Source organism: Sitophilus oryzae, unplaced genomic scaffold (assembly GCF_002938485.1).
Source record: "Sitophilus oryzae breed Bouriz unplaced genomic scaffold, Soryzae_2.0 scaffold_1126_pilon_pilon, whole genome shotgun sequence".
NCBI lineage: Eukaryota > Metazoa > Arthropoda > Insecta > Coleoptera > Curculionidae > Sitophilus > Sitophilus oryzae.
Window position 1 is genome coordinate 351,309 of NW_022145756.1, and position 21,016 is coordinate 372,324.

A 21,016-nucleotide genomic window follows, 5' to 3' on the forward strand; every position below is an offset into this window, starting at 1 on the left:
GTAATTGATAGTCTATTATCATAGCACACCTAATGGCAATATTTGAAAGTATCTCAGCTAATTTCTTGTGTCTCAGCTTGAACTTTGCTTGTGCAAAGAAAAATGTTATTTTGGTTAGGGTAGGGGCCTAATTGTCTCTGTTGCATGCCTCAATGCTTCTGCATATTTGTGTCATCCACAATCTACGCCCTTTCTTCTTTCTACATTGTTTTTGTTTTAGTGTTTTATAAATTATTATAAAGGCCGAAGCTGATACAATCAGATCTTTGAACATTTTTCTATTATATTAATAGCCTTCGACTTGAATATGATCAATATACAAATAGTTCTTATGCCGAGTCCAGACCAAGCAGACAAAACAGTGACAAGACAGAAACATTCATGTTTTACGACAAAGTTGTGACAAGTCCAATATATTTCTGCGATATTTTTGTCTCATTCTTGTTTTGTTTCAAAATTCGGAGACTTTTCAATGTCCCGTCTCGAGTCGGTAAAGATCAAAGTATCTATGTTTTGTTCGTATATTTTGCAACAAGTTGTCGGCGCAGTGTGGATGGCGTGTGCTGCCAACAGTAGGAGACCAGTGAAATCACACATGGTTAATAAAACTCATTCGCAACAGCTAAACTTTTGACTTTGTCTTACTTTGGTGATTGCGGTGTGGACAATTTGTCTCAAGTTTGTCTTTTCAGAAGTCCCCATTTTTTGTCACAAATTTGTTTTTTTTGTCTCAAAATCGTGTTTACTTTTTGTCGCCTTGGTCTGGACCCGGCATAACAAGCAAAAGGTTGGGTCCTGTGTAGGCTCTGATCTGATACGCTTGTCTCTGATAAATGTAAATCATTGCCTCTTACTAAAAAGCCACCTTTATTGCACCAACTGATTGCTGATAAATTTATTGTGAAATTGGGTAGTGAGTAGTGTGGAAGCAATATTCAATTTCGTTAACCCGACAGCTGAGTCAACCATTTGGACGTGGGTAGGCCGCATTATAAACAAATGAAATCTAAAATAGGTTTAGTGCATATTTTTCTATTTTATATACAAAAATAATGTTTTGATAAAAATAGAGATATATTAATACATATTTCATATATAATACTTGATTTTGTGTGGGTAACATTCACTTAAAATAATCGCTTCTCGTATGAAAATAAACTGTGGACGCTGCCTTCTTGTTGTGCGGAAAATGATCTAAGTTCAAATCTTAACTCCCCGGAATACATCATTTTCCTAAAATAAAAAAACATATAAAGTATACACGTAAAAGTATACAGGAATAATAGCAAATTTGGAGAGAGGGCATTGAAAAAGTCTGTCTAACACATCAGTAAATATTTCGACAAAAAAAAATAACAAAGAATGATATTTATCTCCGAATTGAAACTACCACTCTCACAATATTTTAATAGCAACAGGTCTCATAAATAAGATTAGTCTTCTAATGCTGTCGCCACAGGCGGCAGTCGGCGATTTCCGAGCGCTCGTCAACTATCGAGAGGTCGTCATCGGACTTTCTGTCCACACATGTGGGCATCGCTGAGCTCTGATCGAAAAAAGAGGCCATCTAGTTGTTGGGTCGCCGAACTTCAACTTCCCAGCCCACACTGATCGGAAATCGGCAAAGCCCCGTTGACGAGCGCTCAGAAATCACCAAATGCCGCATGTTGTGCGGTCGTGGCATAAAACTAATACAGACAAAAAAATAAATTAAAAGGAAGTGTTTTTTAATAAGTTTAAGTTTTAATTTAAAAACAAATAAAATATATTCAAACTTATTAAAGCGCGCAAATATCACACAATTTGTGTTATTTCTACAAATAATAAACAACTTAATCCTGTTTGTACATATTTCATCATCATATTTTTATTATTATTATATATGCATATTTCAGACTATATTATATATTTATGACATATGCAATCTGATCACTAGATAAATTATTTGACTAACAAACACTGCCATCACCTATTTTTGCTTCTAGAACGAGAATCGGATGACATCGGTTAAAAATTACAAAATTTTATTTTTCAAATTGATCAGTGAAAATTGGTATACTCGTATAAAATTAAAAAGGAAACGACTCTGTTAAATAAAAAAATTGTGTGTGTACTATGTGCGCATATTTAATGTAAAACTTCTTACTAACAGCAATTAAATTTAAGGATTTGAAGGATATATATTTTTTATGAATGTTTTTTATAAACTTCAAAAAAAAATAGAGTTAATATTAACCTACTATTCTCGCTTTATAATTTTATAATGTTTTTTAGTTTTTATTAGCTGTGCCCATTAAACCAAAATAGTACTACATCTATATCTCTGACTACTACTAACTGCTACTAACCAAAAATTTATTTTCTGTAGTCTGTGATCTGTTTTTGTTTTGGTGATGTTTTGTTCATTATTCATGTTGGGTATTTATTTTTAAATTAATGTTAATCGTTAGGCAACCAGTAAACTCATAGAATATGCATTTTTTTTTGTGTGATCAAAATGATAACTCTAAATTTTACATAACTAGATTGTTACTCTAAATCGCTGTCTTTTTGATGCCACTTGTCTTGATATTATCAGATTATTCAATTCATTATTTGAATTCTCAGAATGTTGTTAACAAAAGTTTTATCTTAAAATAAAATCTTAGTTAATCACAATTGTTTATCCCCATCATTTACCGGATTAATAATACACAAATTACAGCTCAATTACAAACAATTTGTTAATTATAGTCATTCACATTAATTTATACGAATATTCTCGTTGATTATTGGTTCGAAATAAATATGACACTCAAGGCCGTGTGTCACGGCCTTAATTTTTTAATCCCAACGCGCGTAAAAGAGATTCACTTCAAAAACTATTAGTAAAAAATATTTGATACCTTTGACAATCATATTAAGTCAACTATATGTAGCCGAAATTCGTCAGATTTCAAGTAGTTAATTATTAATTTAGTCAAACAATATTGATTACCAAGTATGTAATTTACGACACACTCCATAACAAACAATAATTTTATTTTTTAGAGCCTCTAATAAATTTGATTATAGCTTTACCGAAAAAAAAATCAAATATATTTTTCTTACATAAAATAACTTTATTCTTATTCCTTAAAATGCATTAATTTATCTCATCCCTTATCTTACCTAAGCTGCTCTAAAGATTTAGCGCCTATGTCCTGACATCCATGCTTTATTCCCGTTATCAGATAAGGGACGTAGGTCAAGACTGACCCCTTATCAGCCATACATCCGCTTACGCCTTGCGCCACTTTCAGCTGATCTCCTTCGCTGAAAAAAATATGTTCATAGATAAAATTTTAATTCTAAACAGTAATATATAATATTAAATTTTTATATTTTTAGTTTACAACCGTGAGAGTTTACCAAGTAACAAAGTAGTAAATCAAATTGAAAAATAATGTCATCAGATAACTATATAAAGTTTGAGCGAAAAAAACGGCTTCAACGAATGCTTTGATATGAAGATCGCTGTCATTTTATATGTAAAATTATATAGGGAATGTCATTGATGTTCATTTCCAAGCCAACTGGATGCCGTCTTTTTTTCGATTATACTGTACTTTAGGTCTATGAATATCCATGACTTATTTCTGGATAGAGACAAATGAGATAAACAGGAATACAGCTGCTGAAACAATGCGGAACTACATTCTTAGAAAACATGAAACAATTCTCCAAAGAATTCAATATGTTATTGAAACCCGTGCTGTTTTTGATGGAAAAGTACTGCAATAGAAAAGCGATTTTATAGTAGTCGAGCTGCCCTGCCACCTATAAAAACTGATACCAGAGATCATTCTAAGCTGTGAGCTATTAAAAACTAGTCCGAGAAGCTTCCTTTACGAATGTTTAAACAGAAAGGTGTTTATGGAATAAACCTTCAAAGAAACTAGAGAAAAAGAATCCGTAGAACTAGAGAACTCTTGAGGGTTGATGGGGAAACGTAGAGCGGCATTAATAATTTGAACCTTGGCAGATTGAGGTTACATATACAGAGTTATGCAGCACATATGACACGGAGTATTGTAGCTAAACGACTAGATTTTTACAAGTTGCAAGTTTTGGGTTCGTTGAAGGACTATTAGAGCTACAATTTAAAAATATTTTACAAAATACAGAGTGGTCTCAGATAAAAAAAATATCAAAATTGTATTTTTTTAAATGAAATACCCTGTATATTATAGCATTTTTAGTTTCTACGATTAAAATAAAGGTAATTTGATTAAGGTTTACCGCATCTTATACCGTTTTAGTCGAAATACTGTAACAATTTTAATGCTTCATTTCTCTCAGCGCATTTTAGTTTTTAAAACCAAATATTATACTGAACTTTTTCTATTTGCTAAATTTTGTGTTGCAAGAATAAAAATTATACTACCTTATCTAAAAATTTATTTTAAATAATTACTAGCTTTAAACGGCAATAAATTCTTTAATTAAAATTGAACACTCTGTATATTTCAGGAGAACCAGATGCACAATTTAATTGGCTATCAAATTGTATTATACCATTTTTTACTTATCTCTTCAAGTTTTCTTAGAAAATGCATTTCTTATAATTTAGAACTCATTTATCAATATACCCATGGAATATTGACATTTTAGATTGTTTTTAAAAATGTAACAAATTTTAAAAGAGTACAGATACTAATATTGTCAATATAATTCGCTTATTTCATTAAAAAATAAAAAAAACTGTTTAAATATTTGTTAAAGAGTACCAATTAATATGATCCCAGTATTCAAACTACATTAATTGACTTTTTGCGTTGATTAATAATAATTGCTCCAAATATTAAAAAAAAATGAATTTTGAATGTTTATTAGACAGTGTGGTAAAAAGTAACTCTTAAAAATAAATTTTATTTAATTTTTAGACGAATGCTTATTTATAGCAACAGAAACGATCATTTTCATAACTTATTAGGTATATTGAGTTCTGATTCAAATCTACATTTATTTAGACTAAGTTATTAACTAGAACAATTAAGGATGTAGCTAATTTTTGAGCGGAAATAATGGTGGTATATTTAATTGAAATACTCTTTTATAAAAATTTATATAGATTTATTTTTGAAAACAAATGGGCTTGCAATATTATCGTTTTTAGAATTTGTACAATTTGTACATTTGTTGCTTTAAAAAATCTAAAATGTCAATATTCTATGGGTATATTGATAAATGAGGTTTAAGTTATAAGAAAATGCATAAAAATAATAATATATACGAATGATGCAGGTATTATGTTAACTTATTTTCTTACGTGTGATAGTATCTACTCATCGCTGAACCGACAGCGTCTTTTCTGGTCATTGCTTCAATGCTGCCCATTCCTCTATATTTCTTTAACCGAACCCCTTCAGTGTAGAAGTACTCGCCTGGTGCTTCTGTAGTGCCCGCTAACATTGACCCCATCATCACTAAAAACAAAATTAAATTCTAAATTTTATGCTAAAACCAACAAATATGGATGGTGTCACTCGACTATTAAAACCATTGGTATATCGAAGCTTTTTGTTTATCCTCGGAAATTATATATTGGGAATTATAATACCGTGTTTGCGAGGCTACAAGGCGGTTTAAGTACAGTATATATGAGTAATCACCAGTATGCGATCCTATTTTTGGTACTCCTGCTTTAACAAAATTAAAAAAATAAGAAAAGGTACTTTAAATCTTTATTTATTACATATGTATATTGTTTATTTATTTATAAGAAAATATGCACCTATACTTATTTACTAGATAGAGCAGAATTCAGAAAAATAAGTTTATCAACATTTTTGGAACTAAGTCTGTTTCTTTTCGAACACGTGAGCTAGCTAACTTTTTAAAAAATGTATTAAAAACATGATGTAAACTAATTATTTATATTTATTACGACATTATTCAGTTGATTCGGGTACAGAGCAACATTGTTGTAACAAACAGCAAAATACACCGAGCTTTGCTTAATCTTGGTCCGGCTGAGATATAAGCCTTCCAGCAGTTCGAGGTCTATAATATGTAAAGAAAAATTTCATGACCGAGGATTTCTCCGATCATATCAATAAATATTGTGATACTTCCTAATTTATCTAAATATAATGATGATTAATAGTAAACCTGAAGAAGCTCCCAGGGACAAAGCTTTAGTAATGCTTCCGGATGAAGAAATTCCACCATCGGCAATAACAGGTATTCCGAATTTATTGGCATACTGAGCAACTTTGTACACAGCGGTAGCCTGGGGGCGGCCTACAGCCATAACTTCCTGAGTAATGCATATACTGCCACTACCCATACCGACCCTTAATGCATCGACGCCAACGTCGATTAATGATTTTGCTTGCTTTGTAGTTACAACTAAATCAAAAAAAAATATTATATTAATAACAACATCACAGATATGTTTCTAAATTTGTAAATCAGACATATAAATAAGAAAGACTTAAAAATTATCTCTTACCGTTTCCACCAACAACTTGAAGATCAGGGTAAGTGTTCTTTATGAATTTTATCATCTCTATTTGATATATAGAATTTCCTTGGGATGAATCTAGCACAATTACGTCAATTCCAGCATTAACCAAATGGGCTAGCCTGGCTCTGTCTTCTTCCCTTGTTCCTATGGCAGCACCAACTAAGAGCTGTCTAAAATTGTGGATGTAAGATTTCTTATAGTCAAATAAATACAGGGTGACTCAGTGTAATAAAAACAACTCTACATGAAGTTTCCTATTTTAAACTTAATGTATTCACTCCACCATTTTCTGGGTCAAGTATATTTTAGGTATATTTTCATATCTTGTCTTAAATAAGTGCAAATATTTTTAAGGGTGGTATATCTCGATTCAAGAAATACGTCTATGAGTTTTTTTCGCAATTTTTTTTCGAAGATTTAGAATTTTTGGAAATTTTCTATTTTTAGTTAAAGAAACATAATTTTTGATAATATGACAACATAGGTCATATATAAATAAATAGAAATAATTTAATCTATTTTTACACTAAATCTGTTTATTTTTGATGGGATGATGTATATTTTTTCACTTTGTAAATTTTGCATAAAATGCTAGATCGATTTTTAGAGGAGCTTCTTCCACCTCATCTTAGGATCATTAAGGATTCAGTACGAAGGAGACACCATCATCAAATATTTATAAGTTAAAAAAAATTATCAGAAATCTTGGATTTAGTTTCAATTTGGAATGAACTAATGAGTGTAAAAAATTGATTAAAAAATTTTCAGATTTGAAAAATTACTGATTAAAGATTATGGTATTTATGGTATACCTGTTATATAATTTTTTAGTGAATCTTAAGGTGCCATTACACGGCGTGTGGTTTGCCGATCCACGCGCCTGGCGCGCGAATCGCCTAGCCAGGACGCGCCAATGCGTATTTTCGCACTTGTGATCTCACGGCCGACCGAGAGACAGAGAACAAAAAATACATTACCTATATAACTTTTTAACATAAACTATCGGTTTAAATTGGGTTTAAATTCATACAATCAAATAATTTATTCCGCAACTTTATTTTCAGTGCAGTTTATTAAGATAACAAGATGGAAAGCAAAATCATCTGGTTAAATTAAATTAAATAAGATAATAATACTTTTTTTAACTAGGGTTGTTTATGTTCAAAAGTTAAATAATATTTTTTTGCCTTATTTATGAAAATATAATTTTGGAGTATATCATATTTTCAGAAAGCCCATAACAAGGCAAATAATATAAAAAATAATATACTGGGTGTCTCATTTAAAAAAATAGAAATTAGATTTCGAAAATGAGAACCATCAGCGAAACTAGTCAACATCACTGGATTCTAAGTAAAAAACTAAACGAGACTGAGTTTTCACCTTTTTGATATGTTATAAGATAACCGATATACGATGGAATCAAAAAATGCAACATTTTAAAATTCGTCCTGTATTTTAGGAACTAAAAAGACTAGAACAACTCTTCTTTTTTTTTAATCACTTAATTAATTTTTTTAATTCGTTCATGGTGCAATAATTGATACTTAACTTATGATGTCTTCTCAGGCAGCCGTCCTGTATTTCATTTCTATTTTCATGTGCATTATTTCTGGGGTTCCAAGTTATTTGTTCTTTTTCATATAGGGGTAAAAACTCAGATAGAGTATCGTTCGACCAAAACATATTGTCTCGAAATATGTAAAATATCAATTATTCTTCGAATCTCCGTTTTTTGATACATATGGTAGGTTACATAATCAAATGTATCACATACCTACTGTGTTCAAAGTAAACAATTTTTTGTCGTACCGGTTAATACCTGGCCGGCTATAAATTAGTAGTTTATTTGTGATTGAACTAATCGCACTGATGGGTAAATTGGTACCTATAATATATTGTTATAATCATCGGATTTCTATTTTCATGTGCATTATTTCTGGGGTTCCAAGTTATTTGTTCTTTTTCATATAGGGGTAAAAACTCAGATAGAGTATCGTTCGACCAAAACATATTGTCTCGAAATATGTAAAATATCAATTATTCTTCGAATCTCCGTTTTTTGATACATATGGTAGGTTACATAATCAAATGTATCACATACCTACTGTGTTCAAAGTAAACAATTTTTTGTCGTACCGGTTAATACCTGGCCGGCTATAAATTAGTAGTTTATTTGTGATTGAACTAATCGCACTGATGGGTAAATTGGTACCTATAATATATTGTTATAATCATCGGCAATTACCACCACTCAAATTACCGCCAATAAATTAGTATAGCTATACAAATTTTAAATTGCACAAAATTTTATGAATTAATATTTCTATAGCTGCTATAAAATTTAGAAGTATAAATTAAGTATCAAATACAATTATTACACATACATAAATCACCTCAGCAAAATGTATATAGTGCTTCTCACCCTTCTAGTAATAGTCAATATTTTTGACATGTTCTACACCCTTCGGGATATTTGTATGTAACTTATATTATTATACTTAGAACTAATAAACTATATCTATCTATACGAGTATATACTTTATACAGCATTGAGAATAAATAATAATTTTAAACAGTAACATGGTAGATTATATTGGTATATCCTGTATTTATCAGTAATTTTTATAGCTAATTAATATGATATTTATAGATTTTTTAAGCTAATAATAAATTATGAATGTTTGCATTAAATGGAGTTATTTAAATAGTTAAATAAATTAAATAAGGACGCGCCGACCCATTCACACGGCGCGGCGTGTGGCGCATATTTTTTGTTTCAGGCTCGGCGATCCAAGCACCGTGTAACTGCACATATACCCGGCCGTGGCCCGAAGATCGGCCTGCCGACCCAATCACACGGAGCGCAGCGCGAAATTTTTTGTCGCAGGGTCGGCGATCCACGCGCCGTGTAACGGCACCTTTATTAGGAATATAATAAAAAAGTAAAAACTCGCTGGGTCAGTTGTATATACCGGATGTTTTTCGAAACTTTTAGAAACTATAGAATTGATTGGGGTTGATTGACTTATTCTATTAGTTTCGTTCACTTTTTGTTTCGCCGGAAATTATTTTAACTTTCGATTTTTAAAGGATACCATAGGTATTTTTTGCTTTATTTGTTAGAGAATGGCATTCTGAATTGAATGACATATCATATTATGTCAACATTTGACATTTTGTTGTAAAAATGTAGTATTTTAAATTTCAATCTAGAGTGCAATGGCCGTAAATGTAACAACAATTTGACTCAAACTACCACGTATGTTGTACCAAATTATTTGTAAATAATTATTCAACAAAACAAAAATTCCAAAAAATTGAGTTGTAATTAAAAATACGATTTCGGCATTTTTTAACCGGCCAGGAAGAGATACTAAAAACAATAATTAAATTTATTTTTCCAAAGCTCCTTTATTAAAAATTAATGGTTGTAACTCCCCAAATCTAGATTGAAATTTAAATGCATTTTTGTTAAATTAAAATGTCAAAAGTTCACACGTCACACATGATATGCCATTCCATTGAGAATGTCATGTACTATCAAATAAATTAAAAAAAGTACCGAGGGTACCATTTAGAAACTAAAAGTCAAAAGTTCACACATGATATTCCATTCTATTCAGAATGTCATGTTCTATCAAATACAGTAAAAAAAGTTGTGTACCATTTAAGAATTAAAAGTCGTAGTCATTTCCGGTGAAACAGGAAGTGATCGAAACTAACTCAACACGTCTATCGATCCCGATATATTTCATATACTAATACATCAAATTTCTTTTTTTTATATGAAAAAATAAAAATGTTACAAGGGTGGGCCACTTTTGAAAAATACCCGGTATATAATTTAGATTATCTCATTGCTTTAGAAAGATAGAAAAAATTACTTGTTATTATCTTTAGATGCAAATGGGTAGTTTTTTGCCTTCTTCAAGTCTGTCCTAGCTATTAAAGCTACCAAATTTCCATCAGGATTAACTATTGGCAATTTTCCTTTTTTGCTCTTTTCCAAGATTGAATTTGCCTCGTTCAAGGTAACATTTGAAGCAGCGGTTATCAATTTCTCCAGTCTTGTCATTATCTCTTCTAACGTTGTAGTTTTCAGATGCATTCCCTCCAGAAAATCTATATCCCTCGAAGTAACCATACCGATCAGTTTTCCCCCGACTTTTCCATTTTCTGTCACTGGAATGCCACAAAATCCGTGTTTCTCTTTAATCGCGAGGACATCCATGACAGTGTTTTTTGGTCCTAGTACTATCGGATCTCTAATGAATCCGTGCTTGTACTTTTTTACCTTAGCGACTTCGCTAGCTTGATATTCTGGTAGACAATTATGGTGAATTATTCCAATACCTCCACAGAGCTAAAATTAAGGAATTAATATGATATACCGTATGATGAAAAAAAAACGTCGCCAAAGACGACAGGGGATACCATGAAAATGTTGAGATCAATAGTAAATCCCATTTACTAAAAAGTAAAATTTACTAAATAAGTCATTTACTAAAAATTGACATAAAAATTGCCAAAAGTTAACACTAATTATAGGAAGATTAAAAAAGGATAGAACGTTTCCAGACATACAAATCTATTTTCAAAAAAAAATATTTCTTTTCGGATTTTACGAAACTACTATAACCTATATATATTTTACTAACATACCAAATCTCATGTTTTTATCTGAAAAATTTAAAAAAAATGATAAGGATACTGGTGAAAAACATCCGGTGTAATAAATTCAATTCTGGAAAACTTGTTACTTTAATCGATCAAATTTTAAACGGCTAAATTGAGTAGTTGGGCACTTACAGCTAATGCGATAGCCATGTCGGACTCCGTCACCGTGTCCATGGGAGATGACACAAGAGGAGTATTGAGGGCGATCTTCCTCGTCAGCCGGCACGACAAGTCCTGAAAGATTAACAGCTTTTAAATATGGATAGTGTTCGGAAGTGCATGGAAACGACCTACCACTTCTTTCGGCGTAAAATCAATATAACCGGGCAGGATGATAAAATCGCTGCAACAAGAATAATATGACAATGAATAAAATCAAATTTAAGGTTCATATTAACCTTCCGTTACACCCCCTAATAGGACCGCTTTATCCATTCGGTCAGATAGGCAGCTGCCTAGGGCGGCAAGCTGATGGGGGCGGCATTTTTTTAATGAAAACAATATGTTGGAAAATAAAACATACTGCCACAATATTATATTAGTTTTGAATTAGTAAAACCAGAAATAAAAGCATTAACTTTTTTAAAACTGAAATATTTCCATTTGTTGACAATATTAGGTATAGTTTGTCCAACGCAACGGCAGGATACTTGACACTGACAGTTGTGTCTGTCATGTTAATTCAAAACAAATTGTAATTTCTGTTATTTTTAGGATGTTTTCTGTCTAAATATTCTTCTTGGTTTTTGGACAGATTATACAGGGTTGTTCACCACATACGACACGGAGTATTGTAGCTAAACGATTAAATTTTTACAAATTTCAAGTTTTGGGTTCGATGAAGGACTATTAGAGGTACAATTTAAAAATAATTTTACAAGATACAGAGTGTCCCAAATAAGTAAAAAATATCAAAGTTGTATTTTTTTAAATGGAACACCCTGTATATTATTACATTTTTAGTTTCTACGATTAAAATAAAGATAAATTTGATTCAGGTTTATTATACTTAAACCTTACCGTTTTTGAAATATTTTCAATTTTGTGAAATTGCAGTAAACATTTTAAGGCTTCATTTCTCCAAGGGTATCAAAGTTTTTATTACTAAATATTTACTGAAGTTTATTTATTGATCAGTTATTGTGTTGCAATAATAAAAATAATACTACCTTATACAGAGTGTCTAAAAATTTATTTAAAATAATTTCTAGCTTTAAACGCCAATAACTTCTTTAATTTAAATAGAACGCCCTATATATTTTAAGAGAATCGGATACAAAATTTAATTGTCTATCAAATCGTATTATACCATTTTTTACCTATCCCTTCAAGTTTTCGTAGAAAATGCATTTTCTTATAATTTAGACCTCATTTATCAACATACCCATGGAATATTGACATTTTAGATTGTTTTTAAAGCAACAAATGTACAAAATATACAGGCTAGTAATATTATCGTAGTATCATTTTTAGAAAAACGATAATATTACTAGCCCATTTGTATGCAAAAAGAAAACTATTTAAATCTTTATAAAAGAGTATACCATTAATTAAATATAACACCATTATTTCCGCCCATATACTAATTAATTACATACTTAATTGTGTGTTCGTTAATAAATTATTCTAAATAAATGTGGATTTGAGTCAGAAATAGATATAATAATAATTTATCAAAATTAAAGTCTCTGTGGTTATAAATAAACATTTATTAAAAAAATGAAATATCATTTTTAAGGTGTTACTTTTTATCACACTGTCTAATACCCATACAAAATTCAGTTTTTTAGTATTTGGAACAATTATTATTAATCAACGCCAAACAGTCAGTTAATGTAGTTTGAATACTGGAATCATATTAATTGGTCCTCTTTAACAAATATTTAAACAGTTTTTTTATTTTTTAATGAAATAAACAAATTATATCGACAATATTAGTATCTGTACTCTTTAAAAATTTGGTACATCTTTAAAAATAATCTAAAATGTCAATATTCCATGGGTATATTGATAAATAAGTTCTAAATTACAAGAAAATGCATTTTCTACGGAAACTTAAAGAGATAGGTAAAAAATGAACATAATTTGATAGACAATTTAATTGTGCATCTGATTCTCGTAAAATATACAGGGTGTTCCATTTAAATTAAACAAGTTTTTGCCGTTTGAAGCTAATAATTATTTAAAATAAATTTTTAGACACTCTGTATAAGGTAGTATTATTTTTATTATTGCAACACAATAACTGATCAATAAATAAACTCAGTAAATATTTAGTATTAAAAACTTTGATACCCTTGGAGAAATGAAGCCTTAAAAATTTTTACTGCAAAATTGAAAATATTTCAAAAACGGTAAGGTTAATAAACCTTAATCAAATTTACCTTTATTTTAATCGTAGAAACTAAAAATGTAATAATATACAGGGTGTTTCATTTAAAAAAATACAACTTTGATATGTTTTAATTATTTGGGACACTCTGTATCTTGTAAAATTATTTCTAAATTGTAGCTCTAATAGTCCTTCAACGAACCCAAAACTTAAAATGTGTAAATATCTCATCGTTTAGCTACAATACTCCGTGTCGTATGAGGTGAACAACCCTGTATAAACACACTAGGACTACACATATGGTAATATACTTAAATAAAGGGGGCTTTTTGATTTTCCTTGACAATTATCTATACCATATGTAATTTTTTTTAAAAAGGATCAAATTTTCTTAAAACTCAATGAAATATTACTATTTGTTGACAATTTTAGGTGTAATAAATTTTACTTGAATTTTTATTAGTTGAAGGGGGCGGTAAAATAAATGCTGACTAGGGTATCAATTCACCTTAACGCGGCCCTGCCCCCTACAAGACAACGCGCGCCGGACTGTGAGTCTGCACCTTTAAAAAGGAGGTATTTTATTGAAAATTAAAATGCTAAAGAATTTGATAGATAAACGAAAAATTTTATTGAATAATTTTTATTTAGTCAGTTTCATTTATAATGGTTTCTATACAGATTTAAAAGCAACATTCTAAAACATAAATGTTCCACATAATATATACATAATAGAGGACTAGAGGAGTGCTTTTTATTTATCGGTCATAGTAAGTGTGGGTGGATTGGGATATTTTTTTTTTTAATAACAGGGCCATATGAAATAACACCGCGAGTATCTGCGAAGCCGTTAAAAATTTTAAAATCCCTAAATACAAAACCAATTACACCTAATATTTAAAAGATGTGTATGCCTACACTAATATATTAAAAACATTTTGTAATAACAAAAATCTGTTATGAATTATCAAATCCTCGCTGCAATTATTTTTTTTTGTACAAAAAATCTACTCTGGCTTTAATCATTATCGAACGCAAATACCAACTCACCAATCACTTTGAAGAGTAATCTGGTGTAGTAATCTAAATGGATAATTTTTTTGAATGAATATGCAGATTCAGTTTTCGCGTCTATAGTAGCGTATGATTAAAAAATCAAATTGTTTGCTCGGTAAATTTATGCTGTAGCAGGCGTCAACAGGTTAAGGTTATAAAGGACAACATATATATTGTGGTTTTATATGAACGAAAATTATCTATAGAGTATGTTTTATGCAGGGTTATTATCCTCATACGACAGGGAGTATTCTAGCCACACGATTAGATTTTTAGAAATTGTGCATATAACAAATTTTCAAAGAGTAGATACTAATTTTATCGATATAGTTTGCTTATTTCATTAAAAAATAAAAAACCTGTTTAAATATTTGTAAAAGAGGACCTTAATATGATTCCAATATTCGAACTACATTAATTGATTGTTTCCGTTGATTAAAAATTGCTCCAAATACTAAATAAACTGAATGCTTATTTATAACAACAGAGACGTTCACATTCATAACTTATTATTATACTGATTTCTGATTCAAGTCCACATTTATTTAGAATAATTTATTAACTAACACAATTAAGTTATGTAATTAATTAATATTTGGTCGGAAATACTGGTGGTACATTTAACTGGTATACTTACTGTTTTACAAATATTTGAATAGTTTTCTGTGCATTTGTTGCTTTAAAAAAATATTCAAATTGTCAATATTCCATGGGTATAAATGAGGTCTAAATTATAAGAAAATGCATTTTCTACGAAAATTTGAAGAGATACAAGGTAAAAATGGTATAATAAAATAACAATTTCACAGGCAATTAAATTGTGCATCTGATTCGCCTAAAATATACACTGTGTTCTATTAATAAAATTAAACAAGTTATTGCCGTTTAAAGCTACTAGTTATTTAAAATACATTTTTAGACACACTGTATAAGGTAGCATTATTTTTATTATTGCAACACAAAATTTAGTAAATATAAGAACTTAAGTATAATGATTTGTTTTAAATACTTTAAAACGCCTAGAGAAATGAAGCATTAAAATTGTTACTGCATTTTCGCAAAATCGTAAATATTTCAAAAACGGTAAGATTAAACTGTAGTAAACCTTAATCAAATTTACATTTATTTTAATTGTAGAAACTAAAAATGTAATATTATACATAATATTTCAGTTAAAAAAATACAATTTTGATATTTTTTCTTTGTTTGAGACTCTCTGTACTTTTTAAAAATAATTTTAAATTGTAGCTTTAGTAATCCTCTATCGATCCCATCACAATTTCTAAATATCCAATAATTTGGCTACAATACTCGTCGTATGAGGTGACCCTGTACAAATGGTTTTTAAGCCTAATTATAATTATTGAATTTAAATTTTTAAATCTGAATTTTCCCACTTAATTTAGAAATAGTTTTATGTACACCTCGTGATATTTGATAAATTTTAGATAGATAAATGCTGCCAAGGTAATATTGTAATTTATTTGTTATCAAGCTCATCTTGGCATTTTGTAACATTTTTTTGTACACACAAATAATTTTAACTTTTATGACTTTACCAGTATTATTATTACCAGTTTTGTTACTTTGACAAATATGTTTGACTTACTTTGATTGTTTTTAATTTATAACATTTTAGCTTATGAGCCTGAAGGTGGGATTGCAATTGCCGAAACATGTTGGCCTAGATTTTTTTAAATAGTATATATTTATACAAAACTGTGAGTCTCCTACCTCTCAGTAGAGGATTTTAACTAATTATAATTATAATTTTAATAATGTACAAAATTAAAGTACTCGCGGGACAGACTTTATTTAATTATATTAATTATGGGCGTTAACAACTAAATTATAAAATTCATTTTGAATAATTATAATAATTGAACATGTATCTATTAAAAATTATTGAAGTTTTAATAAATTATACATACTTATACAAGGTGGTGCGAATTGTAACTTGTAAACTTAGATAAAGTATTCTGCAGATAAAAATAAGTTGAAAAGATCGTATAAAGGTATGTCCTATAAAGAGGCGCCACTTGCATGCTTTTTAACTGTTTTGAACAGTATTAACTTTTCGTCTGTACCAGTATCACACTTATGTGGTTAAATAAGTTACATAAAAGTTATACGTACTTGTAAGTTAGTCCATAACCGGTGTTAATCATCTCCCTTGCGGATAATCCATCTTCAAGATTTTCAGTATCCTCAACCAAACTCTTATTAGAAGAAGGCATTCTGTTCTGTCTAAAATGAACTGTGTAATAGAAATTGTGAAAATGTAATACTGTCTAACTATTTACTAGAAACTGAATTTCAGGTCGGTACAAATTTGTTATGTCTCTTATTAATGACAGCTAAAACTATGACAACAACAATTAACACAACGGTCATTGGTCGTACGTACCGATAGCTGTCGGTAACTTACTGATACCGACGATTGTACAGAATAGCGCCCGAGAGGGTAAAGCTCTGGAACTTGAAATTCGCGAATGGAGGACAGCATATAACATCTAGAAGTATAAAATTTTATACAAGGGTTTATTTAGTGACATCAATAAAATGAACGAAATATTTCTTCTTCAAACCATCCTTCTAGGAATAAAAAATAACGTATAAAGAAGGTATATTAGTGCTCTTGAAAAATAAAAATAAATCAGTGGAGTATTCAAGAAAAGCGACAATTGGAAACTTTCAAATATTCAATTGAAAACTTTATATTTCAAAGCTATTTATTTTAGTAATTCAGTTTATATGGAACCATAGGTAGGGTTCTATCTATAGAGGGTAAATAGTCATTTCAGTATTTATTATTTTCGAGAGATTTTCTTTTTTCAGATTTTGCAAAATTTCGATTTTGGTTCGATTTCTAAAACACCCGATACCCATAATTAAGAAACAAAAAAAAACACATCAACCCTCTGTCCAACCATACATAATTAGTTTCAATCACAAATCTTTTTGGGGCCAAAATTGAACTTCTTTGAAATACTTTGATTTCGATAACAGCTTCTATAATTATTAAGATTGTGTAAATTTTTAGATTTTTTTTTTAGTTTTCAGTTAAAAACCATAATTTCTTGATAACATGGCAACATAGGTAGTAGGTAGATTAAATTTACCAGACAGAAAAACCCGAAAAGCTCCAGTGGTTCTCAATATGTAAGCAAAAAATATTTCTTTTTTTGGAATTTTTTAAAGTAAAATAACTCGATTATTTTGGAGTTATTTGAAAAACGGTAAAAAGAAAATGTTTCTTTTATCGAGATCTACCAGCCCTGAAAATATTTGCACTTATTCACTCGACTCGCCCTGTATAATACCCAGAAAATCGACAATTGCTAACTTTCATATGAAATACGAGTAGCTATAAAACTCTTAAAAACATAGTTTAAATATTGCATTTATAAGACTCACTAGCTCTATCTATAAAGAAGTAAACAATCATTGAAATCAATACATGAACGATTCGAGGTGTAACGCGAACGTTGTCGCGGGAAAAAGCTAGTATATTATAACATACAATGTATAACTGTTTCCAAAAGTATAGTAAAAGGCAATATATTGCCTCTATACAGGGTGCTATAACTTAGGAGTACGAACATTGGCATCTCGGAAACTGTAATAGATACAAACAAAGTCAAAGTGGGGCAAAGTTGCGCCTTGGGATGATCACCAAGACGCCACCAAAAAAGTTTCAGGTTGCTGAGTTATTTGAAAAAAACAACGGATATTTTTAATAATCAATTTTATTTTCTCTTGTCATTACTTTTTAGAAAATCGAAAAACTAATTGCACATTCTCATAGCCCCTTTATGAAGGCTACCCGACACTATTTTTCAATTATATAAAAGTAAGTGTCTGAGATACATAGTCCAACTTCTTTTTTTTAATACGGATCTGTGTTTTTTATTTCAGGTTTCGAAAGAATTTGAATCCAAAAATATGCCACACTTATTTATTTATTGATTTGAGCCACTTTAACAACTCAATTTAAACTAATTTCAATTATTATTATATTTAATTTTTTCAGATAAAAAATCGAGATTTGGTATGTTAGTACCGTATGATCGAATAAAAACGGCGTCAGCGATGGCTATGAAATGAAGATCGCTGTCATTTTATATGTAAAATTATATGGGAAATATCAGCGATTGTCATTTCCTAGCCAACTGGACGCCGTTTTTTTTTTCGATCATACGGTATATGACATAAATTACGATTGATTGATTTATTCAACTTTTTTGGTTATTTCCTGTTTCACCGGAAATATGACAATAGAATGACATATCATAGTCAACGTTTGACGTTTTCGAATATGGTTGGACAATTTGACTCGAAATACAAAGTGTGTAGTACCAAATTATTCGTAAAAAATGCCTTTTCCAAATATGCTAATGAGTCACTTTCATTCCATTTGAAAAAATTGTGATATGATAAAAATACGATTTGGGCATTTTTTAACCGGCCAGGATAAGACACTTAAAACATTAGACAATCAAATCTATTTTTCCAAGGCCCCTCGATTAAAAATTGGTGTTTTTAAAACAGCCATGGCACTCTAGATTGAAATTTAAAATGCAATTTTGTTTTAACCCAAAATGTCAAAAGTTGACATATTATGATATATAATTATATTCAGAGTGTCTTTTTGTCAAAAGTTGTAGTTATTTACGGTGAAACAGGAAGTCGCCGAAAAGAATTGAATATGTGAATCAATCCTAATTTATCTCATATACAAACATACCAAATCTCGTTTATTTTTATCTAAAAAAATAAAAAAGTGATAGAGTTCACCACTTTTGAAACGCACCCGGTATAGAGAAAAACACTTGAAAATTATCAATAATTAGTAAAAACTGGTAAGTAAAAATGCAAAAATATCTTCATTATCCCATGATAATATACTTTACTTATAAATTCCATTTAATTATTAATAAAAAAAATCAATAAAATAATACCGTCGCGTCGCCCACCAAAAATTGCCACACAATTGAACTACCTCTTACGACGCGACGCGACGGCTCCACATTATACATGTGTTATTATATTAATTAAACTAAAATAAAACTAATATTACAATTCTAGTTAAACGTAGTCGTAGGCTTACCACAATTCTGGCACAAATAACCTCTCAAAAATAACCACTATCACTTTGATATTAAAGACTATTCTATTAACACCTTGATTTAAAGTAAGCAATAACAGACAAATCACATGCCCCACTGAATTGTATAGCAGTAAAAACAATGGAAAAATATATATTCAGCACTAAAACAAAAAACGTTGCACATTTTTTTCTCCGGTATCAGAAACGGCTATTTAAACTGCTGTAAACAGCACTTGTTGACTTGGCTTCTTGACAATATTGAGTATTATTATATAACTAAACAATTTTTAACAGATTAAAAGTTAATGAACGATATAGTTTAATCAATTCAAGGTTACTAAATTTTCCTAATATAGTTACGAGGGAATAACATAATTTTATGTTGAACTAAAATCAAAAAGATAACAATATTTTTGTAGTAAAGTGATAAATAGTAAGCATCGAACGTCAAGAAAAGTTAAGGCTTCTCTCACAGTGGATGCGGATACATTCGAATATATGAACGCGTTCATTCTAGTTGATTCTAGCCTGGAGTTAAAAAAGTGCTTTAGTTTCGAATTAGCTTCAGTACCTCCAACGGTGCAAATAATTCTTTGAAATAGTAATGTTGAGTCAACTTGAACATTATTGCCATTAATTTTCATGGTATTGCTCAAACTAGATATCGGCTTTACACAATTTGCAAGACGCACTTCTAAACTTTTAAATAAAATCCTCTCTGTAGGCCTAGTGGATTAGGCCTACAGAGGATACCACGTTAAAAAAAATCGCATCAAATACTTTACCTCTAGGGTAATGTGGAAATAAGTACAAATCACCCTTTTTATATAGGGGTAGTCGCGTGTGACAGAAGTACGTATATTAAGACTCTAAGTATAATTTAGTGTTACTGCTTTTTGTTAGCATTAAACATTAAACTTTGAATTAGATTGAACTGCAGATAGTGCTAGTCATAACCAGTGGCGGATACAGAGGGGGGGGGCATGGGGTCCGGACCCCCCCTGAAATCTGTTATTGGGTTAAATATTAGCCTTTTGGGTTAAAAATGGCGCCCTAAAAGGCATATTCCTCATTACTTTTTATTTGGCCCCCCCCTAAAATAAAAATTCCTGTATCCGCCCCTGGTCATAACCAACCCTAATATTTGCACCCTATTTGCCACTTTATTATTAACTATAGAAAAAACAATGTTATTATCTTTTTGATAGAGAATTTTCTGAAGAACAATTTTCTACATCGGTATTTTTGTCGAGAATTGCACCGTTGCCGAGATTATCTAAAAAAAAACTCAAAATGGGGGTAGAAACGATATCCTGGGGAATGACGCACACTATTTAGGGGAGGGAAC

General features: G+C 30.1%; 1 protein-coding gene across 2 annotated transcripts; it reads right to left on the reverse strand.

The window, feature by feature from the left end:
* Positions 1-1,020: 1,020 nt before the first annotated feature.
* LOC115886179 (inosine-5'-monophosphate dehydrogenase-like) lies at positions 1,021-19,956 on the reverse strand. 2 transcript variants are annotated; one of them, XM_030905271.1, is made up of 10 exons: positions 19,669-19,956; positions 16,695-16,805; positions 11,465-11,513; positions 11,303-11,404; positions 10,378-10,856; positions 6,476-6,660; positions 6,133-6,372; positions 5,291-5,447; positions 3,151-3,294; positions 1,021-1,233 (listed from the first exon to the last, which is right to left on the reverse strand). In XM_030905271.1, exons 2-10 carry the CDS (start codon positions 16,793-16,795, stop codon positions 1,128-1,130), a joined length of 1,563 nt encoding a protein of 520 aa, XP_030761131.1. In that variant the 5' UTR covers positions 16,796-16,805; positions 19,669-19,956; the 3' UTR covers positions 1,021-1,127. The 2 variants fall into 2 exon arrangements, with proteins under 2 accessions (XP_030761131.1, XP_030761136.1); XM_030905276.1 differs by having other exon boundaries at positions 16,695-16,815.
* Positions 19,957-21,016: the final 1,060 nt, after the last annotated feature.